The sequence below is a fragment of the Thunnus albacares genome, chromosome 7 (assembly GCF_914725855.1).
Source record: "Thunnus albacares chromosome 7, fThuAlb1.1, whole genome shotgun sequence".
NCBI classification, from domain to species: domain Eukaryota; kingdom Metazoa; phylum Chordata; class Actinopteri; order Scombriformes; family Scombridae; genus Thunnus; species Thunnus albacares.
Genome location: NC_058112.1, coordinates 30,268,268 through 30,294,193, shown reverse-complemented (window position 1 = coordinate 30,294,193; position 25,926 = coordinate 30,268,268). Strand labels below are relative to the sequence as shown.

At 39.9% G+C, this 25,926-nt stretch overlaps 2 protein-coding genes across 4 annotated transcripts in view; both read left to right on the top strand.

Moving 5' to 3' along the window:
* The window catches only part of tdrd12 (tudor domain containing 12), a 45,310-nt gene that overhangs the window by 10,118 nt on the left and 9,266 nt on the right, over nt 1-25,926 (top strand). The window contains exons 14-38 of one of the 3 annotated variants that reach the window (XR_006404034.1): nt 526-594; nt 776-850; nt 1,103-1,163; nt 1,706-1,813; nt 4,030-4,215; nt 4,560-4,713; nt 5,095-5,222; nt 5,374-5,565; nt 5,838-5,966; nt 6,313-6,430; nt 6,560-6,699; nt 6,823-7,052; nt 7,498-7,579; nt 7,950-8,131; nt 8,272-8,479; nt 9,042-9,134; nt 9,364-9,536; nt 9,648-9,911; nt 10,045-10,100; nt 10,423-10,504; nt 10,691-10,804; nt 12,811-12,964; nt 13,109-13,172; nt 13,282-13,543; nt 25,542-25,546. Coding sequence is in view for 1 of the 3 variants with exons in the window: in XM_044355527.1 (XP_044211462.1) it covers nt 526-594; nt 773-850; nt 1,103-1,163; nt 1,706-1,813; nt 4,030-4,215; nt 4,560-4,713; nt 5,095-5,222; nt 5,374-5,565; nt 5,838-5,966; nt 6,313-6,430; nt 6,560-6,699; nt 6,823-7,052; nt 7,498-7,579; nt 7,950-8,131; nt 8,272-8,479; nt 9,042-9,134; nt 9,364-9,536; nt 9,648-9,911; nt 10,045-10,100; nt 10,423-10,504; nt 10,691-10,804; nt 12,811-12,964; nt 13,109-13,172; nt 13,282-13,355 (3,139 nt within the window). In the remaining 2 variants the exon portion in view is untranslated. Of the gene's footprint in view, nt 1-525; nt 595-772; nt 851-1,102; nt 1,164-1,705; nt 1,814-4,029; nt 4,216-4,559; nt 4,714-5,094; nt 5,223-5,373; nt 5,566-5,837; nt 5,967-6,312; nt 6,431-6,559; nt 6,700-6,822; nt 7,053-7,497; nt 7,580-7,949; nt 8,132-8,271; nt 8,480-9,041; nt 9,135-9,363; nt 9,537-9,647; nt 9,912-10,044; nt 10,101-10,422; nt 10,505-10,690; nt 10,805-12,810; nt 12,965-13,108; nt 13,173-13,281; nt 13,546-25,541; nt 25,547-25,926 lie in introns of those variants that run through there. The other 2 variants (XR_006404033.1, XM_044355527.1) reach the window with 2 other exon arrangements.
* Nucleotides 21,008-25,926, top strand: part of ankrd27 (ankyrin repeat domain 27 (VPS9 domain)) — a 41,022-nt gene continuing 36,103 nt past the window's right edge. Inside the window, exon 1 of the mRNA XM_044355528.1 lies at nt 21,008-21,148. The gene's annotated coding sequence lies outside the window, so the exon portion shown is untranslated. The remainder of the gene's footprint in view (nt 21,149-25,926) is intronic.

The following is a 25,926-nucleotide window of genomic DNA, read 5'->3' as shown; positions in this document are numbered from 1 at the left end:
GAGTGCGAGGTCCCAACCAATGCTGCTTGCAGCTTTAATTAGGAACACTTCTCAATATAATGCACTCCAGCACACCACCACCACCCACTGCTACCTCAATAATGAACATAAAGTAGAATGATCACCTTTCTGACTATGTTGTAAAGTAGAATTTATGACAGAGCTGTTGCATTAGATTGCACAGTGCTCGGTGTAATAAAGGTCACACATGTATGTTTTGCATGTGGGGAAACAGTTTGGCTGAACAAAAAGAAACAGTTGAAAAAAGAAAATGATGTGTGTGACCGCTTAACGAGAAAAGGACCGATGGGGAATACAGTTCATACATACAGTACACAAAACAAACGTCAAGTCTGCTGTTCTAGCACATGTGTCCATGCTTACGTGGACCTTTGTGGACATGGGGTAGATGACAAAATTTACATCATGCAGACCTTTGCAGTCATGCAGATGTAGCAAAGATGATTTGGATTTTAGTAACTGGTCTTAAACTACACTGTTACCTAAACTGATTTATCTTTTCAGCTTTGGAAAAAGTGGAGCTGAAGGTCTTGAGGGCAGTCAGGTTGAATATCCGGCAGATGAAGAAACAAGGTACAGTAAGATGTTATTTATGTACTAGTAGAGCTGAAGCATTTTTCCCCAACGATAAACCTGCATCTGCATAACTACATTATACTGTGAGTGTAAAGGTGGTGTAAATGTAATCCATCTTAATTAGATTAAGAGTACCAGGTGGAACGTCTCACCACTCTGTCTCTCTGTTTTACAGCAGTTCCAGTAGATCAGTAGAGTCAGGACCAGCAGAGACAGAGAAGATGATGAGTGAAGAGCAGTTGGCCTGTTCAAGGTGAAAGATTCACAAACAAAATAAGATATTTCTCCATAAGAACAATGTTTCATCTCAACTTGTTCAACTGACATGTAACAGCACAGGACAGTATATCATGGTGGCTTGTAGTGGAGTCCTGGTCAGGTTATCATACATTTAAGCCTGAACGTTAATAGTTTAAATTGAAAAAGTGGTACGGTTGCTTTTAAGTAAAGAGACACTGTTGAATATTATTCAAGTCATAATTTCTGACTGTTGTGTCGAACGCAGGCTTTTAGAGTGGTTGAACCCAGAACCTCTGAACCCTGTTCCAGACGCAGCAGAAGACCTGGTTAGTATTCTCAGGTCATTCAGAATTTTTACAAACAAAACATTTGATTTATTGCTTGAGATTAGTTGCTGCTTGTTGTGGCAGCGACCCAAGAACCAAGGAATTGCTAGACTGTAGGAGATCTTAATCTGCCTGTAAAAAAACGTCAGCGTAGTTAGTAGAGAACAGCCTAAACAAGACCCACATTCATTAAATCAAAGGCATTCTCTGCTTCTTCCTTAAGATGAATACTTTTCCTCAGAAGTTTATTATTTTTTATGTTTGTGGAGGTAGTGGTTATTCCAGATGAGGTGTCCGACCTCCACTATAAATCTGTTGAAAACCCTGAAAGTTTTCTAGTAATCTCATGTAGATGTATTGATCGTTAAAGGAAAAACTGAACAAAAAAGAAAACACCTCTGTCGCATCTGTGTCGCAGAATCTGCTGCTATGATGTAACATAGATAAACCTCAGTGTCATGTGATAGCACAGAGTCTTTAGGATGTTACTATCATAGTTACTCTCTCATTTGTCTTTGGCCTGTCTTCTGACTGTCCCTCAGGTTGTTCCCAGTGATCCCAGGAGGAGTGGGATCGTGGTGCACTCTGCCCTCCCAGTGGAGCCGTGCACCAGTGTGGATGACGCCCCCATCACAGATAGTCTCCGCTGGGTAAACAAGGACATGCTCTGAATTTTGTTTTGAGGCTATTTAGACATGAAAATGAGGGAAAATTACAAATAACACAAAATATTGAAGGTGACATACACGGTCGTGAGAAAGGTGGAATAACTTTATAACCTTTACGAAGAGGTTGAACTGGAAAATCGTTTCACTGTCACTAACAGGGTTCCAGTTTCTGTCCACTGGTTTCCAACACTAGACAAATATGTGTACATGAATGGCTCGAGGAGAGTTTCAGTGTTCCAGGAATATCAGATTCTAAACATTAGTGGTGTCATAAAAATATTGATAGTGCAACATGAAACAAGTTAATATTGACTTACTTTGATTAGGGGGTCAAACATGCTTTTAGTTTTGGAACAACAGTTCCCATAATGCCATGCTGTTGTTGTTGTTGTCTCCTACCCTCCTCCCCCCTTTTAAGTGTCTTCTGGCACTTGCCAGTCTGTCATTGTAAATAAGAAACTGTTCTTAATGTCTTGCCTGCTAAAATGAAGGTAAAATAAAAAAGAAAAAAAATGCTTTTGGGATGTAAACAGGCAGTATAATGTTTTCATGGATTCTGAGAGTTAGCTGTGGCCTACAGTTAGAGCCCTGTTTTTTTCTAGTCGATATTTATTTACATTTTGGCAAATTGGCTCCATTAAAAGTCTATTGAATTCGTTGTTGGCAGTTCCTGTTTGCAGTGTAGCCATCGATGTACAGACGACCAACACTGGGTTACTTTGATACCGAAGGGAACTTAATAATGTGATAATTCTCAGGCAAGTTCTGGAGTTAAAGGGAACTGCTTTTTTTCTATGACTTCAAAGCAGATTTACAGACTTTTGTTCACAATGAGATGACAAACTGTCAGAAAGTGTAGGTCACAATGAATCTACAAACATGTTTATCATCTCTGTGTTCAGCATTCATGTGGAGTTAAACGTTGACCACAACACAGACTTCTGACACGCCGATGTGTAGCAGGTCTCATGTGTTAGTGTCACTCTGGACCAAAGTTAATTGATAGGTTAAACTTACCTGTTTAATGGGTTCCAATTTGTTTTCTACTGTCCTTTTTATTGTGAACTGCTTTGTTCGGTGTTCATGTATTGTTCACATATGAAACATATACATTAGCCAGTTATGTGGAGAAAGCCTGTGAGAAGAGGAAACAATTTTTAGATATGTAACAGTTCTTTATACGAAAAGTTCATTTATGTTTTGTTTGTATTGTTTGTATTTCTTTTCCTTTCCCACATGCTTTTATATGCAATACTGGAAAATGTATGTTTTGTGAAATAGTGGTGTCTTGTAATCCCAAGTGGGATGAGCCAGATGTTTATCATTGCCACAGAAATAAAACTAAAACATATGCAGACATAGAGAAATACAGGTTTCATCACAGATATTTCTTGTTCAAAGACAGAAGTTATTGGGTACTTCTAACATTATTATTGCTAAAAGGTTTTGTAATTTCAGCCATATTGAGCTGTTTTTCCAGTTGTCAGTTATATTTTTCAGGGCTTTTTGAGGATATTCAGTGAGTTTCAGCAACTCCACATTTTAGACATATTTATTCAGAGGTATGGTAGCTGATATCTATCGTTTTATTGGTTGCAAAAATCTCCACATGCTTGAACTTAAACCTTCTCAAGGATTGTATCTGTGGGTGGAGGAAGGTGTCTACCACAGTATCTTTTCTGTTACCACTGAGGCTTTAATAGAAATAATTTGCATTGTAATGGAGGCATGTAAATGGTAGGAAGAGGTACAAGATTAAAACGTATATGTCACACTATCCACGTAGCTGATACTGTAGTGGTTGCCACAGTTACCACAGTTACAGCTGCCACTGCAGGCTGTCACACAGCCAGCACCAGAGGACCTCCCTCCAAACTCCAGCTGAAGCAGTTCCAGGTGTCCGCTGGTCCTGTCCTGTCTGTCTCAGTCTCAGCAGCCGACATTCAGATGGTTTTTGGCAGCGTGGATAATGATGAAGGGATCCGTTGAGAAGACTCGAGATCCCTCAGTGACATCATCCAGCTGCAACTGTCACTGTCCCAAAAGCTGATGATAAGGGGACTTTGAGCAGGAAGGCAAAATGAATCGGATAATTTATATCAAGTGACAGGACTTGTGTTTTCCGTTCTACGCACCCGCTACATGTTTAAACTCCCACCTGAAAGCCTGTTTTCACACAGCGACCGGTTTGTCTCCAGGTGTTACGGAGGAAGTCGTTCTGCGCTCTGTCTCCGGCTGATCGTCACAGCTGGCCAGCCGTGGCTCGAGGATGCAACACCATCGTTGTCTCCCAGAACGCTGACCAGCCGCTCAGCTACCTGGCCCCGCTGCTCACCCACATCCTGCTCAACTCCATCTTCACCTCCCTCACCTCCAGCGCAGGGGTGAGTATATCAGCACCAAGAAGGGAGGCGTTTACTGAATGAATACAGCTATGAATGATATACGCGACTAATACTGAACTTGTCATGCAAACGTTAAGCGTCTTTGAGCATCTCCCATAGGTGCATTCTCATTAAGAAATGATATAAAAAGATGTTTCTACTATTATGGCTGTGGATGCATGCAAGAAAAGGTGTATGTGCCTGTTTGAATGGATCCACTGATTTCATAAAGATCAAGTAATCTTTATACAGCACATTATAATACCACATTTACTTGACTGATTTCAAAGGATGCTTTCTCATTTTTGCATCTTTACTGTCTGAGTTGACATATTCGTGTCCAGCCCGTAGCGGTGGTGCTGTGTCCCGGCTGGGAGAAGGTCCAGACGGTTTATGACCTGCTGGAGGACAGCAAGGTGTCCCAGACCCTCCACCCGGTCACCGTGCTGCTGGGCGCCGGCAAAGACGAGGCCAAGTCCATCAGGATCCCAAAAAACTGTGAGCCTGCTTTAACCGCCATGGATGGAAGCGTTGTAAATAGTAAAAACATTAAAATGCTTAGAATTTCCAGAAAAGTTTTATTCCAAATTTGGCTTTTTTCCCAACTGAGAAAAGTGGAAGCCTTTAACAATTTTTTTTCCAAAGACATAATAATAAATAAAGGTTAAGGTATTTGTTTCACAGTCAGCAAATGTAATAAGCAGAATTGTGAAAGCTTTCTAAATAAACTAAATATTTCCGGTGACACTTTAAAAGCACACATACTCCACTTTTTGTGAGGTTATAGTTGAAAATCTCCAAATGCATTTGTTTGTTTACAAGTGGGAATAATCCAAACTAATTTAGTCATATAATTTCCTGAATTTTTCTTTTTCCCAGGCCTGCTGTTAGTGACCACTCCTTTCAGTCTGGTCCGTCTGCTGTCCTGCCACTGCTTCCTGTTCCTGCGTCTGTATCACCTGATTCTGGACGAGGCCGACCGACTCTTTAATCTTGCTCCAGACCAGGTGACAGTCTGGTTGTCGTTCGCACTCAAGTAGCTGCTAACAGGCTGCCTGAAAATAAAGTTATCCAAAGAGAAGACTTTTTGACGCTGTTGGAAGTTGTGACAGCAAATACACAAATGTCGCAGCAGCCGTTCTTGCTTTTCCCTGTTAGATGGCGACCATCTTGCAGCATTTTCAGAAAGTGACCTCCAGTGAGGAGAAGGCCTCCTGTCCTCAGCAACTGGTTGCAGTGGCCAAGCGATGGACCAGTCACATGGAGGGTCTGTTAGCCAATCACATGCCTTACCCTTGCATTGTCATGACAGTCCCTGAGGAAGCTGCTCTCTATGGCGACGTTCAGCAGGTCAGTGTCAGCGAGTCATCTGTAAGTAGAACTTTATGTTGTTGGCATGGTATGCTTGGCTTTTTCAATCCTAAAATATAGTATTTCGATCCAATCCAAAATTGGAAAGTTGTTTTCAAGGACAAAAGTTAATTAAAACAAAATATCTGGATAACAGTGACGTGTGATCTGCTCCGACTGCAGGACTGTGTAGTGATGCTGGTGTCATGTCATTTTTTTGTAGACTTATACTCAGCTGTATGGTCTGAAGTCTGATGTTTCTCTTCCCACAGATCATCCTCATGACTCTAGAGAACAATAAGATCTCAGTACTATTGGGCGCGTTAGATTTCAACCCTGACGTCGGCCAGAAGACTGTAATCGTAACCAACTCTGCCGAGGAGGTGGAAGACGTATTCAAGGTGAAACGACAGCTTCAGTTTTACATCCCAGTGCTTTAAATCTTAAAGGATCATCAGCCCAACAGATCATTAACCCTTCTTATGTGTATTGTCTTAGTGTGAAATACTAAATAAAAAAAAAATATTTTGTGAGTTTTTCTGTGCTGCCAGAATGTAATACAGCAACAAGACAGGAGAGGTTGTCAATGGCAGCAGTACCAGTCTCTTAGTAGCAAGTTGAAGAACTTCTGTATCACTACCTCTTCCACATTCAGGCATAATCTACAGATTGAATGAACTGACAGTGGAAAGAGCATCCAAAGGAGAGTTTTCCTTGAAGCTTACAAGTGTATTTTCTAATCTTCAGGCTGTTAGCAACAAATCAGCATTCTGCCTCAAGACCCACGAGGGGTTAACACACCAGTTTGACTTTGTGGTCCAGCAGTGGAGGAAAGACATCGGACCTGGCACTCATGTTATTCTGGGTAAACTGAATGTTTCACCGCTAACATTCAGAACATGATCAGTAATAAAGATATTTATTCACTGAATTTCCTGTCAGGACATTAAAATGCGGTTTTAGTTTTTGTTGTGTTTGACCTTTTGCTCTCTAGTGACCACCAATGAGTGTCTGAGGTGTTTGGGGATCAGAGATGCGACTTGTGTCGTCCACTACGGTTTCCCCACGTCACCCAAACTGTTCGGCAGCCGACTCTTCTGCATGGCCGAGAACTTCCGAAACCTCTCAGAACGAGTAAGACCAAGCAAACAGATGGATAAATTTGTTGGATAAAAACTTCTTTTCCTGTATAAATGATCAGTGCGTAAACATAACCACAGTTTGTGTTGTTTTTTTTCATGTGGTTCCTCCTCCAAGGTTTCCTCCCAGGATCAAACAGAGAGTCGCCCTCATGTCACCAGGTCGGTGCTTCTGATCTCAGAGAGGAATGCCCGCCATGTAGTCGGGGTTCTGCGGTACCTGGGACGAACCAACGCCCTGCTGCCCCCTGAGCTGCTGTCCTTCGCTCAGGGCGTCCATGTGGCCCGAGAGGACCAGAAGACCAACAGGCCTCTCTGCAGCTACCTGAAGAGCTTTGGAGTCTGCAGGTGTGACTCACTGCTTTGAATAATAACCGCTCAAAGGTCTAGATTTTGAAGTTTCTCTAGATATATAAAGGTTAAACAGAACCCTTGTTTATCTGAATGGGAAATATCCAGCAGTTTATTAATCACAGTCCAGAGCTGAAACAATTAATTGATTAATTCACAAATCAAGCTACAACAGCAGCTGACAGCGGATTCATCCTTTATGTATTTTATCAATCTCAAATATGAGGATCGTTTTTGACTCTGAAGGATGTTTGATTTTGCTTTTTCTTTTTGTTATTTTCTGACATTTTCTGGCTGCTCGTCACACCAGTTAACACTTCTTTACCCAGAGCAGATGAAGTTCTCAGTGTCACAAGTTGCTGTTGAGTTAATTTCGAATAGGAACTTGCATTTTGAATCAGTTTAGGTAATTAAGAGAAATTGTGTTTGCTCTCCTCTGCAGAGACAGCAGCGTGTGTCCCGACCGTCACAGGTTCATGTCCGTGCTGGATCAGTCTGTCCTCCCTGCGTCTGGAGTCATAGAAGTGAGGATGTTCACATGTTTATCTGTTTGTGTTTGTGTACTTTGAGATTTCTGTCCAGAGAACGCTGCTCTACAGAACTCACAAATCAAATAAACAAGATTTAGTTCATTTTAGGAAAAGTGCTAACTTAAAAACTGTCTCCAAATGTCCTGAAACAAAGTTCTAACATAATCAGAGTAAATGAAGATTGTGATGTGAAGCAGAGTTTACCATATATTGTTCCTCTTTCACAGTCCCTGGCCTTCATCTTTATTCATTGATCATAAAATTGTTAGTTGAAACTGCTTTTATTACAAAACACTTTGAATGAAACGACATCCATGACTCCACTGTAGCTGAAGTGAACCTGTGTTGTGTCTGATGCTCCCAGGTTGTTCCTCTCTACATCAAGACCGCATCAGTCTTTTACGGTCGTATCGTCAGGAAGGAGGACGGCGGGTATGACAGCATGGCGTCTGAGATGGCTTCTTACTATGCCGGCAAAAAACCTGGAGCCAAGAAAGTGCTGGAGGGAGGTTTATACGCTGTGCAGGAGGACGACGTCTTCCATAGGTCTGATATACAATACCTCAGATGCTTGCAGCCTGATGCTGTTTGTTATTATCACAAATAACTAGTTTCTTAGTCGTCTGTACGGATCAGTGCACCAAAGTTGCATATCTCTTAACGTAACGTCGTGCTTCCTGTGGCAGGGTGAAGGTCCTGTGTGTCCCCGAAATAGGCGATCGGCTCTTTTTCAGCGTCTTCGTTCGGTTCATTGATATCGGAAAGGAGGAGGAGGTCAAATCCCATCAGATCCTGCAGCTGCCGGAGGAGTTTCACTCTCTGCCCGACCAAGCTGTTGAGATCATCGTCTGCAGAGTCAAACCAGTCGACGCAGAGATCGACTGGCACCCCAAGGTTTCGTCTTCATGTCCTCACTTTGCTCTCAAACACAAACAAACACTATTTCTGAATTTGATATCTTCTCTAGTGTTTCTTCCCTGAAATATAATTAGCCACTTAGGCTTTTGACAGGCTGACAGAAAATTTAAGTGTCTTGTTTCATTTTGTAGAAGATTCCAAGTATCAGGAGCAGCATATCTAAAAGCTGTTTTACTAACCTCTGTTTGAAACTTAAGTCGACAAAAAAATGATTTGTGAGTGAAGAGCATAATTGTTTGCAAGTTTCCTTTTCATGATTAGCTCAGTACACACATACATACAGTGTGTGTGTGCACTGAGCTAATGTGTGTGTTGGGTAGCTCACCATTTAGCCTGCAAGAAGTCACTGTGTCAGCAAGCCTCCAGCACCACCTGTGTTACAAGGATGTGCAGATGAAAGACTTTACTAGGATAAAAATCATCATGTTAAAATTACCACGTAGGTCAGTCCGTCCACTTCATGCTCTTGAACTGAAAGTCCAGTCCTCTGTGACGCGAGCTGTCAGGTGCCGAACATGTGACACTCTTTGGCTTGCAGGTTACCAGAGCCGTCAGCCAGAAGATCCGAGGTCTGCAGCACAGAGCCAGAGTAGTTCTCAGTCTTGGAAACACAGTTTTTGTCGATCCCATGGTATGTTTTCATCTTCAGTCTTCTCCTTATTCAGTCTGATGACAAATTTCCTCTCTGAATGAATAACAGATATCCAGGTTTCCAAGGTAGACTGTCTACAGTTGAAGTGTTCTCTAATCCAAAAGTAGCATCAATCTTATTTGTCTTTGTAATAAATAATACAAGTCTAATGTGATCTGTTTTGGGTGCGTTGGCCACCAGTAAACTTGGGTGTTTCCTCTTTCTGAAGGTCCGGGTGACACAGGTGCCAGGTATGAAAACTGTCATCAATGAATACAACGTGCAGTCTGAGATTCTGAGCACAGGGATGGGAGTAGGAAACCAGGAGCATCTGGACCTGCTGAGGGTTCTGTGTCAGGAAGGTGTGGCCGGCTGCAATAAGGAGACTGGAAACATTTCTGGGTAAAGAAACACTCAACTGACCAAACTGTCCTTTAGTGATGTGAACCTGTCAGGATTTCCCAGCCACCTTCACTAAATGATGAACGAAGCAGCGGCTGTTGTTGATTGTAGGTCGGGGGACGGTTCAGCGTCTCTGGAGGTCAGGATCAAAGCTGAGGAAGAAGTTCTGGCCGAAGCCTTCAGAGCAGCCGAGGTCAAGAAGCTCGCCGTTCGAGACCCTCCTCACCTCATGACATATGAGCCGGTATCATCACTGAACCAGTTCCTGGTCCCAGCACCACCAGCACCTGAAGTCCAAACGGTCTCAGTTTATGATCAGAAATCCCCATCAGATATCCAGACTGCTGATCTGGGGTCAGCTGTGCAGATGATGAGGTTTAGATTTTTGTGCACTCTTTTTTTTGTGTATTTTAAAGTAATAAATTAAATTAATTAATTGGAAAGAAAAACTTATCAGTGTTTGTCTGATTCGAGAACTAAACTGAAACTTTTTGATTTTGATACACAGTTATGGAGACGGAGGTGAACTTTGTCCCACAACGAGCCTCAACTGCTGCCAAGGTGGTAAAAATATTCTTTCTGTCTAGCTTTTTAAAATCCTAATACAATCTAAATATAAAGTGTAGATAGACAGTGAAAATGAAGATCATTACATTTGAAAGATAAAGTAGTATTCATTTATAATGGATTTTAGTAAATATCGACCTCTAAATACAGCAGAGTGTAAACAAGAGCTTCTAGTTGAAAAAAAACAGCAAATAACAGAATTTACTTTCCTGTATTTGTGATAATCTACATTATAATGTTTGCCTTGATAGTCTCACCTGCAGACACACAGTAAATCATATAAGTGTGAATAAACTGTATGTGTGTTGTGTGTATTCAGGTGTCTCTGCATGTGATGATCAAACCAACAGTCAGCAGCTTATCAGCAGTAACGGCTCAGAGTGTGACGACTCTGCAAAAAGGTACAAGATCACTTATCTTTATTAAAACACAACAGCTCCTTCAAAGCTACTAAATCCACAGTAGACCATAAAAGTGGAACTTGAGTTGTTTAGTGTCTCTGAAACAGAACATTTTAATTTGAAGTGGAGGTTTATTTTGGAGCTCAACTCTAAATGTCTTTTATTTTCCCTCCGCTTGTGTTTCAGTTTCCACCCTCAGGTCCGCTGGTACCAGACGTCCGACTCTGTGATTGTAACGGTGAAGCTGACGAACCCGGAGAGTCAGCACTGTGATTTCTACCCCGACAGAGTCGTTTACAGGTCTGTCAGGACCAGACCACCAATGATCGCTCACTTACTTCACATCACATCCAACATTCAGTGGAGCTTTTTATCCAGAGCTCTTTACACCGGCGGGAGCGGATACATGTTTAGCATGGCGAGCCTTTGTGTGAATTAAACACACAAACATGAGTTTACACCACCGGCCAGCAGGTGTCACATCAAACATAGTTCTGGTTTACAGTTTAATAATCAAGTATGAATAATGTATGTAGAAGCACTTTTCTTCGTGGGGACATCGGTCCTTGAAGTGTTTCTGTTATCTGTTCTTCTTCAATAATAGAGCTGTTTCACAGCTTAGGATTTAATCAAATGAATCTGTTACACCATGTGGCACAAAATGTTAGTGCAATCAATTAAGAGTTTACTTTGAATTTATTCTGGCAGAACTGGTTATTACTGGTTAGTTCTGAATTTCTGTTACAGTTCTGCTACAGTAATAGTATGATTTTAACAACCTACAGACGTTTCTGTAAATACAATTTTGGTTTTTGAATTACTTTAGCTTGTAATAAAATGTTTTAAAAACATTTTTAGTGTCACATGATTATTATATTATATAGATGTATGATAATTATAAAACTCAATTACACAGCAGATGGTTGACATGATGCTATCTGCCAGACGTCAACATTTTACCTCTGTAATTCTTTGTAATTACAACCTAATTTGTGATTCTCTAACGGTGTCTAACTTACTGTGTTGCTGCATTTACATTCTAGACCTCATAGTGTCAGCAAACAGAGGTTACTAGCTAACATTTGTATTTATTGCAGAATTCAGTCAAACAGTCTTTTCAAACAATAACAAGAAAAGCTAGTAGTGTGCCATTTTTTCACCTGTAAACAAACTACAGAAGTCAAGAAATGAAGGTGCACTGGTAGTACTGGGGCAAAAGTCTCGGCCACCTGAACTTCAATACCCGGTAGCGGTACCTCTGGCTTCATTGTGAGTTCAGACAAGCGCGCTTTGCTGTGTTCGTTGGTGGGAAGCCGGTGAGGGATCACATCCTTAAAGCTGCACTCGCAACACTAAACTGGTTGATTAAGGCACCTGCGCAGGTCTGGGGAAACGTAGTGGAGAAAGCAGTGGAAATATCCGCAGTGCATAAACATTAGAAATTGGAGAAGAAAAAGGGTCCTTTAAATATTAAAAAATGTAATTTAATCAATTACCAACTGGTGCTACAAGAGCTAAAATATTCTATTAAAAAAGCTATAAAGGTTCATGTTAAATAAATAGTTTGAGATTTAGGAAATTAGGCTCCTGTCAGTTGGATGACAAGATCAGCACCACTCTCATGACTGTTTGGTAAAAATGAAGTTAAAGATTGCAGCCGGTTAGCTTAGCTTAGCATAAACTCTGAAATTAGGGGTTTTTCTCCAAATGTAAAAACAAATCTGTCTATGAAGCACCTCCTAAGCTCACTAACATGTTACATCTCGTTTGTTTAATTGGTACAAAAACTATATGTGGTTCTTACAGGGTTTATGTGTGGTACTATCTCACCTTACTACTTCTTACTATCGTCACTTTTGAAGACCTTACCATATGCCCTTGCAAGTTGTAATGGGTATTTTTCACAATTTATGAGCTGAGTGGTTAATCAATAAGTCAAAAAAATTACGACAAATTGAACAATATCAAAATCTTTAGTTTCAGCCCTACTTCATTTGTATTTCAGCACATGTGCTGAGCTGGTGTTTGGGAACATCTGGGGACAGACTGAGAAACCAAACCTAAATAAATGACACACAACTTTATACACAGGCCTCAGACCTGTTGCTCTGATTAGCTCGGTTCCCGACTGCCTGAGGACTTGAGGGAGGCCATCCTGAGGAGAGGTGAAGATGTGCCCGTGAGGAGAGTGGTACTTTACAGCCTGTGGATGTGTGGAAGGCAACCGCTTTGAATTTCATGACAGTAAGTTAAACATCTCTGTGTAGTAAAGAATGAAATGCTTTCTCTCTGTTGGTTGCGTTCAGAGGCAGAGTGAACGGTCGAACCTACAGAGCCGACCTCCAGCTTCAGGCAAACGTCACAGCTGACCGCTGCTGCTGGGAAATGAAGTCCAACGAGCCAGTCCTCAAACTGGTCAAACAACAGCAGGGATACTGGGAGAGACTCCTCAGGAATAAGGTATTGATGTTACTTTTGTTCACAGCAGACCAACCATACAGTATGAAAATAATATTTTTGACTAGTAAATGTATTTTGAGCTGCACCAAAATGAGGAACAAAAACAAAAAATCTATGATTAATCCTTTTTTTTTCTTTTCACAGAATATTTTTGTGAGTTACGACATGGACCACTTTGAAGAGGATGAAGACCAAAGAGCACCAAATGGTGAGAAACAAAGTCAAAGCTGAAAATAATGTGAAATATTGTCTTTGATACTTTCTGTAAACTGCTGCACTGAACGGATGTCTGTATTTTTTGTGTTTTTGTTCTTCAGGTCTGTGGTTTTTGGCGAACACAGGAGAGGATAACTGGTATGTGAACTCAGAGACCGGCAGTGACAGTGACTGAGGATTAAAGACTAACAAGAGTCTAGGGATAGAGGATGTTGTATGCTGTGATTTTGGGCTATATAAATAAAACTGATGTTTTTTTTCCAGTCACCACTAGCTCCAGTCAACTGTTTAAAGCAGAGAAAACGTGCATGGTTTGTGTTTGTTGGGATTGTTATGTAAAATATGAAAAATTTCAACTGCAGCGTTTGAAACACTGGTCTGATTATCTAGCCATGTGAAAAGGTGGAGCACTGTAGGACTTTATGAGTATACCTGATGACCCAAAGATCCACTATGGAGAAGAGAAATTTATTTTAAAAAGATCTATTTTTGGATAAACTCTTGTAAATGAAAAGCATGTCGAGCAACTAAATTCAGAGAAAATGAGGGAAAAATACAGAAAAGTTAAGAATTAAAATTTAAATAAATGCATGAAACTACTAGTCTGGTCTTTTAAGATGAAACACAAAATAAACTGTTTAAATGCTTCAATACACCAAACGCTCTGCAGCTTTAAGGTAGTTGCAAGTTAGGTGTTTGCGACTGCTCATTCAGTCAGTGCTCTCTGGCACTATAGAGCTTTAACTAGCAGTAGGGCTGTGCAATATGACCAAAATCTCACATCCTGATATAGATAATTTCACATCCTGATAACGATACATATCACAATATAACACATTTTCTGTGAATTCAAATTCCCCCCCTCCCCTTCTGTCCATCTTTTGTGTGGATTAAATTACTCTTTTTGCATTTTTACTTGCGAAGCTTTTATTGCACTTACAGTAAGTGTTGTTGTTGTTGTCAACTTGAGTACTTCACCTGGTTCAGTGTCTCTCCTCTGCTATGCTGTGTGCAGCACACACGGACATAAATTAGGTAGATAACAAATAAACATTCTCAACTGCGTTTTGCAGGCATTTATGGTCGGGCTGCTCTACTGTACTCTTTGTGATTCAGCAAGGGCAGGGCTGAGTGCTCCGTGTCTGTGCTGCACACACAGCGGAGCAGAGGAGAGATGGTGAACCAGGTGAAGTACACGAGTTAACAACTTCACATATATCACACGATATACATCATTGTATCACACAGCCTTAACTAGCAGTAACCTGATCATGAACTGAGAACTGTTCAGGTGTAAAAAGGAACTCAGTTTTTATTTTGGCTTAGAATTGTTAAGATTTAAGGTTAGATAAGCATCTCTGCTCCAAGATGGATCCATAAATGATGACGTTAAAGGACCAATGTGTAGGATTTAGTGGCATCCAGTGGTGAGATTGCAACCAACTGAAAACCCTCCCCCTCCCCTTCCAAGCGTGTAGGAGAACCTACGGTGGCCGCGAAAAACACGGAAGGTCCTCTCTAGAGCCAGTGTTTGGTTTGTCCGTTCTGGGCTACCGTAGAAACATGGTGGTGCAACATGGCGGTCTCCGTGTAACATGGATGTACTATAAGAGCTGGATACCAGACTAAAAATGGCGCCCATTCAGTCCAATAAGAATTGCTCGGCTGGCGCATACGCCAAAAAAGTTTCTAGCTTCCGAGTTTGCTTCCGCGTTGTGCGACCTACTGAATATGCGTAGTAGTGTTTCCCCCGCTGGCCCTGCCTGTGAGTTCCCACTTGACCCATAGACTTTACATTTAGATGACGTCACAGATTTTAAATCACTTTTCTCGGTTTAAGAAAAGTTTTACAAATATAAAATCTCCATGGATCAAAAATTCATTATAGAAAAGTCATAATTGACATTGTTTGCAGTTCGAGGTGTCCTGTCAACAGTTTCACAGACGTCTATTTTACAATGGTGGTCTATGGGGAAAATGCTTTTTGGGCCACAGGGGGATTTTTCGCTGCAGTACTGCGAATGACCATTGGGAAAAAATTGGCTGCAAGGTAGAGCAGCTGCGCCCTATCCAGCTCTTATTATACATCCATGCCATGGAAGAGGACCCACTCTATAAAGGGCTCATTCTAAAGTAACGAAAACACAATTCTTATTTTCATGGGATTATACACTAATTACAACATACTTATGAATATTATATTCCATTTCTGCCAAGTCTGTTCTGCTAGATGCCACTAAATTCTACACACTGCACCTTTAAAAAGTGTAAATTTATTAGGCATATTAAGTTAAGTCAATTTTTTATTTGTATAGCCCAACATCACAAATGACAAATTTGCCTCAGTGGGCTTTACAATCTGTACAGCAATACAACATCCTCTGTACTTGACCCTCGATTCGAATAAGGAAAAATTCCCTAAAAAAAAAAACCCCTTAAACAGGGAAAAAAATGGAAGAAACCTCAGGAAGAGCAACAGTCAGTCACGTGACCGTCTCCCTGCGTATTAAGCTTGCAGGGAATGAAGATAGATTTACGAGGCTAATTACTGTCCACTTTGCACATGTGATTTCCAAATGTTTAGTTCAACTACAAGACTTCTGAAGTAACTGTTTTACCTTATTTTTGAAATATCCAGCCTGTTATGGAATTATAGCGTTGAAACAAATTGAGCACAGTACATACTCTGATTTCTGAGATTACATTTGAAGAAATGATTTGAAATTATTTAGAGGAAATATGAAGGAATTTATTTTAAGATGCAGCTGAAAACTTGCCATTCTAAACTTTCAGTTTTGTAATTTGAATTATTATAGTTTTGTTGAAAGCGTTGTAACTTAATTGATGGTGAAACCTGGTTATCTGTAAAGTTTCACAGTAAAATGGTTTGTTTTCTGTTTGAGAAACTAGATTCTGCTCCCTGATGCTTGTTTTTTATGTCATAACACTTTGGTGATAAGTACAGGACTGTTTTATGTTGTGTAAATAGTTAATATTGTATTTACAGTCGTAGTACAATAGATTGCAAAAATATTCACCTCTATGAGTTTTGAAAAAATATTCCTGTACCACAAAAATAAATTTACCCAGCTGAGACACAAAAGAGTTATTTAATAAAATAATAATAATAATACATTTCTTTTTTACTGCACTTTAGATATTGCTTCAGCGTGTCTAGCTTATGTCTCAACTTTTTTGATGGAGAAATGGCTTTAATAAAGCCAGTCAAATCCTGCATAAAACGATAATGTGTTTTTCTATGACAGTCAGAGCAGATGGTCACACTGAGCCTGATTGCATCCTGCTACTCAACACAAGAGCCACAAACTCTGAACAACAACCCACATTAGCTTTCCTGCTAAAGTCTCCTTCTTATCTAACTTACTAACATGAACACACGTCTTGTCCTTCAGCTTGTTGAACGAGCCACCAAACAAACATTCACAAGGGAAAAGTGCACCACTAACATCAGTTAGCAGGCTACATAGCTAATTAGCTGCTCAGCTGCAGCACAGTAAACAGCATGTAAACATACCTGCAAATGTCACTTTGGACCCGTTAGATGCTGGTTTGGTTGTTGCTCTTCAAAATCCCTGTTGGGGACAAGCTGTCTGTCCATGACTTGTAGCTACAGCAGTTTGTTTACTTTGTCTCCGCTCTGTATGGTGTAACGGCCAAAATACACCGGGCATGGACATGGTGTGACACGTTTGCCGCAGCATGGCCGCAGCAGAGCTTGTCCATTATAATCAACAATTAATCGTCCATGATCTACTTTGTCTAGATCTAGTTTATGAATTCAGTACCAGTTAATATAGCCTACGCTTTCAAACCCACTTCACTTGGCAAAACTCAATATGCATGCAGTGATGGAGACGGAGTCTGTGTAGCAGGTAGAAAACCCTGCTCCGCCCCGCCTATGTGACACATCACCTGCCTGTCACCTGCCCGTGCCTGGTATATTTCAGCTGTAACACCGGTAGCTGCCAGCTAATGTCAATCAAACACAGACACCGACACACCACCCCAGCTAGCTGAGACCAAAAGGAGATTTTCTGATATTTCCCCCAAAGAGTTTAAAGTTTTAATATACGTTACAAACTAAGCTAAACAGTCGGGCTACATAAACACCGCTTTCATTTTATTAGCCTAACCAGCGCGCTGTGGTTGTGTAAAACATCCCGGCGGTGGATGGGAAACTGCGGGCAAAGCAGGTGGAAATATCGCTTTCCTACATGTGTATGCTCGTTGAACAGGTGGTTTGATAAAGAACTCTTATTGGCTTTTTACTCGTAAAGCTTTTATTGCACTTACAGTAATGAGCAAGTAAGAACTCATCTTTCATTCCACCTTGTTTATAAGATTTCAAAACAAAAGTTACAAAGTTCTTTACATTAAAAGCATCAAACAAACATAGTTAAAAGATTTATGGTTACACAATAGAAATAATAACAAAAAGCAAACATCGGTTCAAAAAAGGGAATATAAGTAAAACCTGAGAGGACAAACACTCTGAAGTCACATTAAAGTTATAAAAATGGAGTGGAAGTATAGTAACAAAAAGAGGGACTTTGGCACTAAAAAGACTAACGTTGAAAGATATCTACTTGATTTGACTCATTTGGACGCTGAAGCTTCAGATAAACTTTTAAATACATTTTTGCACAGAAGGAGGACTGGATTTTGTCAGATTTTGGACAGGAGAAATGATTATGACAAAAACTGCGAACCAAACTTTCTAAATAGTCACTTTTAGGATTGATTTTAAACATTTTTTTCTTGACATAAACAGCATTACATGGTCGAGCCCATACTTAAAAAGGTTGTGCCTCTTTAAGGCTGAAACCTACAGATGATCGTGCTTTTTGCAGCCTCTAGAAAAATTCCAGAAAAAGCCAAAATCAGTGCACACATGTATAAAAAGCATCTTAAAACTCTCTTGTTTTCTCTGGCTTTATTCATTCTCTTGGTGGTACAAGACTAAAAGTTCACAGGGTTGAATACTTTTGCAATCTATTGTAGTAGAAGTGTGACAGACTCGCCTTCATTTTAGAGGTCGGTTGAGGTTGAGGTTTCATGGTTTCCTGTTTTTGTCTTTTATGTTATTTTCCAAATGTATAACTTGAACACAGCTGAGTGTGAATGTTACTTTGTTAATCCAATAAAAGAAGGCAGTTATTGGTTCAGTAATTTCACATACAGTATGTCTCCTCCACAGACAAGTTTTCATTTTCTTCATTTAAAACACTGACGGAAAGTTAGTTGTTTTCAGTCTGTGTAAGGACGTCTGTACTGACTTTGAACGTGACACCAGTGTGGAGGTAAGTCTACTGTGACTTCAGTTTAACATCACCAAAGATAGTTTTACTGACTTTAAATCTTGACTTTTATCTTTTAACTGAATACTAGTTTTGTTGCTACTAAACATCTACTTACAAATGCAGTTAAAATGTTATTGCAAAAAGCAACTTTCCTCCTCCTAGTGTCAAAAAATCCACATTAAATCCCCTTTGATTCAATACTGTAAAACAATAAAACATGAAAACTTCCAAGATGTGTGAATACTTTTCACAGGCACTATATATCCGTGTGTGTATATATAATACATATAACGCTGAGCGAGGCATTTTGTTTATTGAGTACTTTTATTTTTGTACTTTTGCAATACACAAGTAGTTGCAAAATTTACGTAAAGTCCCCCTCTGCTCAAAAATGTATTCTTCTTCTTGTTCCTACAGTTGGATGTTTTGGATCCACTGTGCAGAATGATGTATGTGCAGAGATTGTTTTTAACATTCATGTGCTGAAAGTGAAACATTTTCTCTTTGCTCATTGATAATCTGATTTTTAGGGGCATGATTTGTGACATCACAACTACTTTGGAAGCCAATCCTGGTCCAATATTCAGCTTACACAAGTGCGATGTGGAAACTTGAAGCCTCCAGTGCACCAAACACTGAGAATGGCCTTTACAGTGAAGGAGGAGACATCTGGTGTCCAATAGTTAAACTTCTGAAATGAAATATATTAACATATTCATAGATTTTGGATTTTTTTTGAAGGAGAAAGTAGATGCCATATTAAGGATTTTTAAATCGATAATTATACTTTTTTTGTAGAAAAAACATTATTGTTCCAAACATTATTCCACTTTTTATACGTCTTAATACATGTCTAGAAAGGATCTTTAACATAAGATTTTAAATGCAGGACCTTTACTTGTAATGGAGTATTTCTTAACTGTGGTATTTCAACTTTTACTCAAGTTAAAAGTGTCAATACTCCTTCCATAGAAAGTGTCAAAGAGTTCCCCTTAAAGGACGGGTTCACAATTTTTCCAGTGTGTCTCAAACCAACAGTCAAGAGCCCAAATGAACAGTGAAACCTGTTTTTCTTGCTGTAATCAATCCTCCTGTTCATACTGACCATTAGAAGATCCCTTCATAATGCACTTAGAATGGAAGTAATGGGGGACAAAATCCACAGTCCTCCTTCTGTGCAAAAATGTATTTAAAAGTTTATCTGAAGCTAATATGAAGTTTCAGCATCCAAATGAGTCAAATCAAGTAGATATCTTTCAACATTACAGTCTTTTTAATGCCAAAGTCCCTCTTTTTGTTACTATACTTCCACCGCAGCTCAACAGGGAAACACTGTCCGAGGAAACACAAAGAGGGAATTTGATGCTAAAAAACCTGTAAATGTGTCAGATTTAAAGCAATGTAGGTCCATCATCATACAAAACCTTAAAATAGTTAAAAGTTGAGTAGAGCAACTCTGATTATTATTTAATTAAAGCAGACTGAGCTCTAAATGAAAGCCAAAAGCCCTCTGCTTTTAAAAATCTTGACTTTTCCAAAGCAATTAAGAGCTGCATGACTTTAATTCAGGTTTAAGAGTAACCAATAGGAGTGTCTTCTTTTCAATTTAAATTTTGGTGCAGCCAATAGGAACCTCTTACTTTAATCTAGACTTTAATCTATCCAAAAACCATCTTCTCCCGTTAATCTAATAATAATAATCTTTATTTATGTAAAGTGTCGATTCAAAGTGCTTTACAAAAAAACACATAAACACATAAAATGCAGATAGTTATAACTAAGTTAAAACCATAAAACTGTAATTGAATCACTCTGCCACGCTGATCTCATCAGACCAGTCATTCCAGAGTTTAGGAGCTCTGACAGCAAAGGCTCCTTCACCTTCGTGTTGGTGATCTTGAATCTTGAATCTTGAATCTTGTGATACCTTGCTAGTATCGATATATTGTGCAACACTAGGTTCCAGCACATGTTGGGGTTGAGGGCAATGAGGTGGCAGATAGGGTAGCTAGGGCAAGTTTAGGCAGGTATAGGGTAGATGTGCAGGTACCATTTGGCAGGATGGAGCGCCAAACCATCAATGACAGCAAGAGGGATACAGACAGCAGAGAGAGAAACAACATCCAACCATCAGTTTAACCTGGCAATAGAGTGAACATGCCTCGGAAAGATGAGATCAAATTGACAAGGCTAAAGCTGGTATATTGTGGATTAGCAAGTGCTAGTGGGGAAGCACAGAGACAGCAATTGGGGAGTCCTGGAGTCTGTAGTACATGTCTTGATACATTGCCTGCTCAATGACAGGGAAAAGAGGGTTTTATGCATTGAATTAGGCAAACTGGGGATTTAAAAAAATACCTTAGAAGACTGCTGGGTGTTTCAAAAAGAGAGAGCTAGGAAAGTAGTACACTTAAAACCATTGATCTATATCACAAGATATACAGTAGGTCTCAGAGGGCAAAAGTAGCAATGACGTTATTACACCAGCGGGGGGCAGCAAAGCGCTAACCAGTGGTTGGTCTGCCGGAAAAAAAGGAGAAGAAGAAGTCGCCAGCTGATCGCAGCAAACAGCTTCTGACAGGCGGCTGCGGGTGTTTGTCTCTGCCATGCCAAAGCCTGGATGACCTGCGGGACTCACTGATAACAGGTAAAACACTCATCTTACTGTAATATCGCTTCTGTTGTCCGGTGTGAGACGTCTAACCGGTCATGCTAACATGTTAGCCAGCTAACGTTAGATATCCTAATACCAACCTAGCAGCGCTAATAGCAGCTATCAGGCTGCGCTTTATATTCTTCTTGTTTGTAGCTAACGTTATCGTACGCTAATTATAAAACGTCCGGTCCCCAGTTTTGATTGTCTGAGTCACGTTAGAGACACCCCAATATCTGAATTCACAAACGTGACCAAACTGCTGTTGGCTAGCAGTTAATTTAGCCAAATAAGTCCAAAAATTCTTCCTTCCACCTGCGAGGTGCGGCTGGGAGGAAGCTAGCGTTATAACTGCTTTATTAATCAGAGTTTATTGCTTATCCTAAATACCAACCTTAACGGGGATGTCACGCCAATTTCCGTCCACTAAATGTAGAATTCAACGTTGAGAAATGTGTTTAAGAACATGTCATACATATTTCAAATCGCAGTTCCTTCAATATAAAACGACTTAATAACAAAGACAATTGGTTCGCCTCCACTTCCACTCAGTGTCATTGTGGATGGAGGGATGGGGCTGCATAAAAGACAAAAAAAAACTGAGTTTTACTTAATTTAACGTCCAGCTAGGCCGATTATTTGTTTGCCGAATGTATCAGAAGACAGAAAAGATTCACCAGATTGCACATGGCCTGTTGTGTGTGGTTTGTAATTACGTCAATAAGAAAATAAACTTTAAAGTGACGTATTTATAAATTGAGTTTGGTTTGATTTTTTTCTGCGCACAAAAGAAACCAGCAAGAGGTGCTGCACCAAATGTTAACTAGAGCAGACAATCCAACCTGAAAGCTTAATACCATAATGTACAGCAATGTAAAAATAACAATAAAAAAAAAAATCCTACAACAGTAAAAGTACATAAGTATTATGAGCTTGATGTAGTTAAAGTATTGCAGTAAAAGTACATAAGTATTATGAGCTCGATGTAGTTAAAGTATTGCAGTAAAAGTAGTGGTTTGGTCCCTCTGACTGATATATTATTATATATAACATCATTAGATTATTAATAGTGAAGCATCAGTGTTAGAGCAGCATGTTACTGTTGTAGCTGCTGGAGGTGGAGCTAGTTTACACTACTTTATATACAGTTAGCTAGTTTAGTCCAGTGGTTCCCAACCTTGGGGTCGGGCTCCTCCAAAGGGTCAGCAGATAAATCTGAGGGGTGGTGAGATGATTAATGGGAGAGGAAAGAAGAAAAAACAAAGTTCTGATACACAAATCTGTTTTCAGTTTTTGGACTTTTTCTCTAATCTTTGATTTTTGCTGAAATATTGGATCATTTGAACATTTATTGAAATGAAAGCATGTGAGAAGTTTAGAGGGAAAAATCACTATTTGGTGGAGCTGTTAACAACTCATAGACATGTGAAATGTGACCCCGACTACACACTGCTTTTTGTAAGACGTCAAAAGCCAAAAAGGTTGGAAACCACTGGTTTCATCTTTAACAATGTGTTGTATTTTAAAAGCTTGTTATATTATCCATTGTGTCAAATCTTCATCTGAAAAGTAACTAAAGCTGTCAAATAAATGTAGTGGAGAAGAAAGTACAATATTTCCCTCTGAAATGTAGTAGAGTGGAAGTATAAAGTAGCATCACATGGAAATACTCAAGTAAAGTACAAGTACCTCAAAACCTTAGTTACTTTCCACCACTGATTGCTCGTTATCGCACTGTAACATGTTGCTGATTATTTATCAGTATCGACTGTATGTTGATAAAGCGCCTGTAAGTATCCTCCTTTGAGCTTGACACAGTCTTGTTTTATCCTAAAGGTCAGTTGACTTTTAAATTCTTCACACCTGGCTGTTTGAATCAGAGATCTGAGTCTGATAAGTTCTTTAAAAGTTAAAGGTCGTCAGTGTTGTTCTTTCAGCTCACAGTCTCACTCAGAGGAGCGTTGTGGTGTTGTATCATGCATCATGAGTGCAGCCCCGAGGACGTGATGTGAGAGTCACGTTCAACTCGAGCTGTGAATCCTCTTTGCGCTGGTTTTAACATTCAGCTCCTGAGAGATTTTTCATTGATCCAGTGAACCCAGACGGCAGAAACGGTGTCTTCTTTCACATCGCCGGTTCAACTGGCTCATTTACTCTCCCCTGCCATCTGCTCACTTATCAAAAAAACCTGTCTCCTCTCTTCTTATGTCTCTTTGTCTTTCTCACCTGATCAGACTGTAGTTTGAATAATATTCAAATCAAACACAACTTTATTCGCAGTACAATGACGTGCTAACCTGCCTGTCATGAATGGAAGCAGTGACACAGTCTGAATAACACTTTGTTTAACACTTGTATTAAGTTGGTTTACTAATTATTATAGCTATTAATACTCCTGTAGAAGATATTGGTGGCCACTTCTAGTCCTCACAGCTTTGTTGCTTGCACTGTCATGTTGATCATTGCTCTATAAACGTGGTTCTTATATCTCTGAAACCCTGACGATCTCCTCCGTCCGCTCATATATGGAGATCTGTGCTGGATTGAAAACCTCTAAAGACAAAACATCACAAAATCGCATGTTAGATTTTAAGTCTCCTAGATAATATATAGTCCTACTCGCATGCAAAATGATATTATTGTCCTGAGAGGAAGGATATAAGGCAGCTCGGTGACACGTTTAGTGACTCATAGCACAAACGCCTTTAGATTGAAAGGGTCGTGTCATTAGGAAAGAGGATGATGTGTTCAGCGCTCCTTATCAATAGTGAAAGCATCCTACTGTTGTTTCGTATTGACTTTAGTTTATCTAATTATCTCGTCGTTTCCTGTCTTTTCCCTGTTTCTGCTGCCGGTATTGAAAGGCTTTAAGCTTTTTATGCCATTAAGCATGTGTGTATGTGCTCATGTTGACAATATTCAATTCTTTGTGTTGTTACTGACTCATTTGTAAGGCTGCAAGTAACAATTATTTTCATTATTGATTAATCTGATTATCATTTTCTCGATAATTGTCTTTAAAAGTCAGAAAAAAGAGAAGAATCATCATCATCATCGCCTAGAGTCCAATGTGATGTCATCATATGTCTTGTTTTGTACGACCCACAGACCAAAACTCAAAGATATTCAGTTTACCATCACGTTTTATAAAGAAAATCAATAAATCATCACATTTGAGAAGCTGAGAAAGACTAAAACGATGATTCAATTTACAAAATAACTGCAGATTAATTTTTTTATCAGTCGACTAATTGATTAATCTACTAATCGTTGCAGCTCTAATTATCTTGTCACTTCCTGACTTCTATCGCCAGTCTGGAAATGCGTTGTGGCCGTTATGTGTGTGCACATGTTTATTCAATTTTCCCAACTCTCCTGCTTTCAATGGCTCCTACTGACTCGTTTGTAGGGCTGCAAGTAACACTTATTTTCATTATCGATTAATCTGATGATTATTTTCTCAATTATTGTCTTTAAAATGTCAGAAAATATCGTTCATGTCTTTTTTTTTTTGTTCGACCCACAGTCAAAACTCAAAGATATTCAGTTGACTATCGTCTTTGACAAAGAAAAGCATTCAGTCACCACATTTGAGAAGCTTCCACCAGCAAATGTTTGGCGTTTTTGCGTAAAGAAATGACTAAAACGATTGTTCAGCTATCAAAAAAGTTGCAGATTAATTTTTTGTTTATCAATAAATTGACTAATCGTTGCAGCTCTACTCATATTCCACTTTTTTGTGGACTCATGCAACAACTATAAACCTTGAACCCGGGTCACTGACGACATGTTTAGCATCTTAAACCAGCATCTGTACGTTTTGATTGATGATTATTGATCCGTTTGAGCTGTGATTGGTGAATATTGTCAGACTGGTGGAACTTTAATCTCCCTTCTGTTGGTTGTTTGTTCCGCTGCTGCTGTAAGTAATTCTCCTGTTCACACACATTATAAGCCAGAGGCTCAGACGTCAGCTGAATGACTGTAAGTGTGTCACGTCACGGTGTGTTCGGCCCGAGGGGGGGGGGGGCGGACATTCCTCCGCACCGCAGAATACGCTGTGAGATTGGAGCTTGTGAGGTCACGAGGACATCAAGGGTCACGTGACTCATTCCTCAGTTTCTTCTCGGCTGAGTCGGCTGACGTGGGGCCGCTCGGGTGGTGGTGGTGGTGGTTGGTGGTTGGTGGTGGTCTGCTCTCCGCTGCTCTGCTGAAGTGGTTCCCAGTTCGTCTGAACGGGCGCTGAGAGAGGATGAAGCTGATCTCTGAGCAGAGAGATGAGGTGAGTCGATCAGCTGTTGGAGGAAGAGATTTAAACTACGGATGGACAACGTGGTCTCAACATCTCTGATCCTGATCCAGCTGGAAAAGATTGATTTAGAAGAAGGTTCGGTGGCTGTTAAGGCTGCAGGATCATTGAGATGCAAAGTTTGGTTTATTGCAGGAGCTGTGAGCTTTGTGAACAGTAAATATAAAAAGCAGTTGGCATTTTCATTCAGTTTACAGGCTGTTAAAAGCACTTTTATAACTGAAACTGAATATAAACTGCTCGTTATTATAACGATGTTTGTAGCCATGGTTACTCTTGAATGTTTCTATGTGTAAGAATGATATTGTGTTGTTTGTTCTTTGTGGACTTTGCTCCGTTGTTATCAAAATTGAATTTGGTCCATCTAGCAAAGGTGTGTCAATTGGATTGTTGTTGCTGCAGAATAATTCATTGATTATTATATTGTTATACAGTAGATACACACAAACATCAGATTACTGTG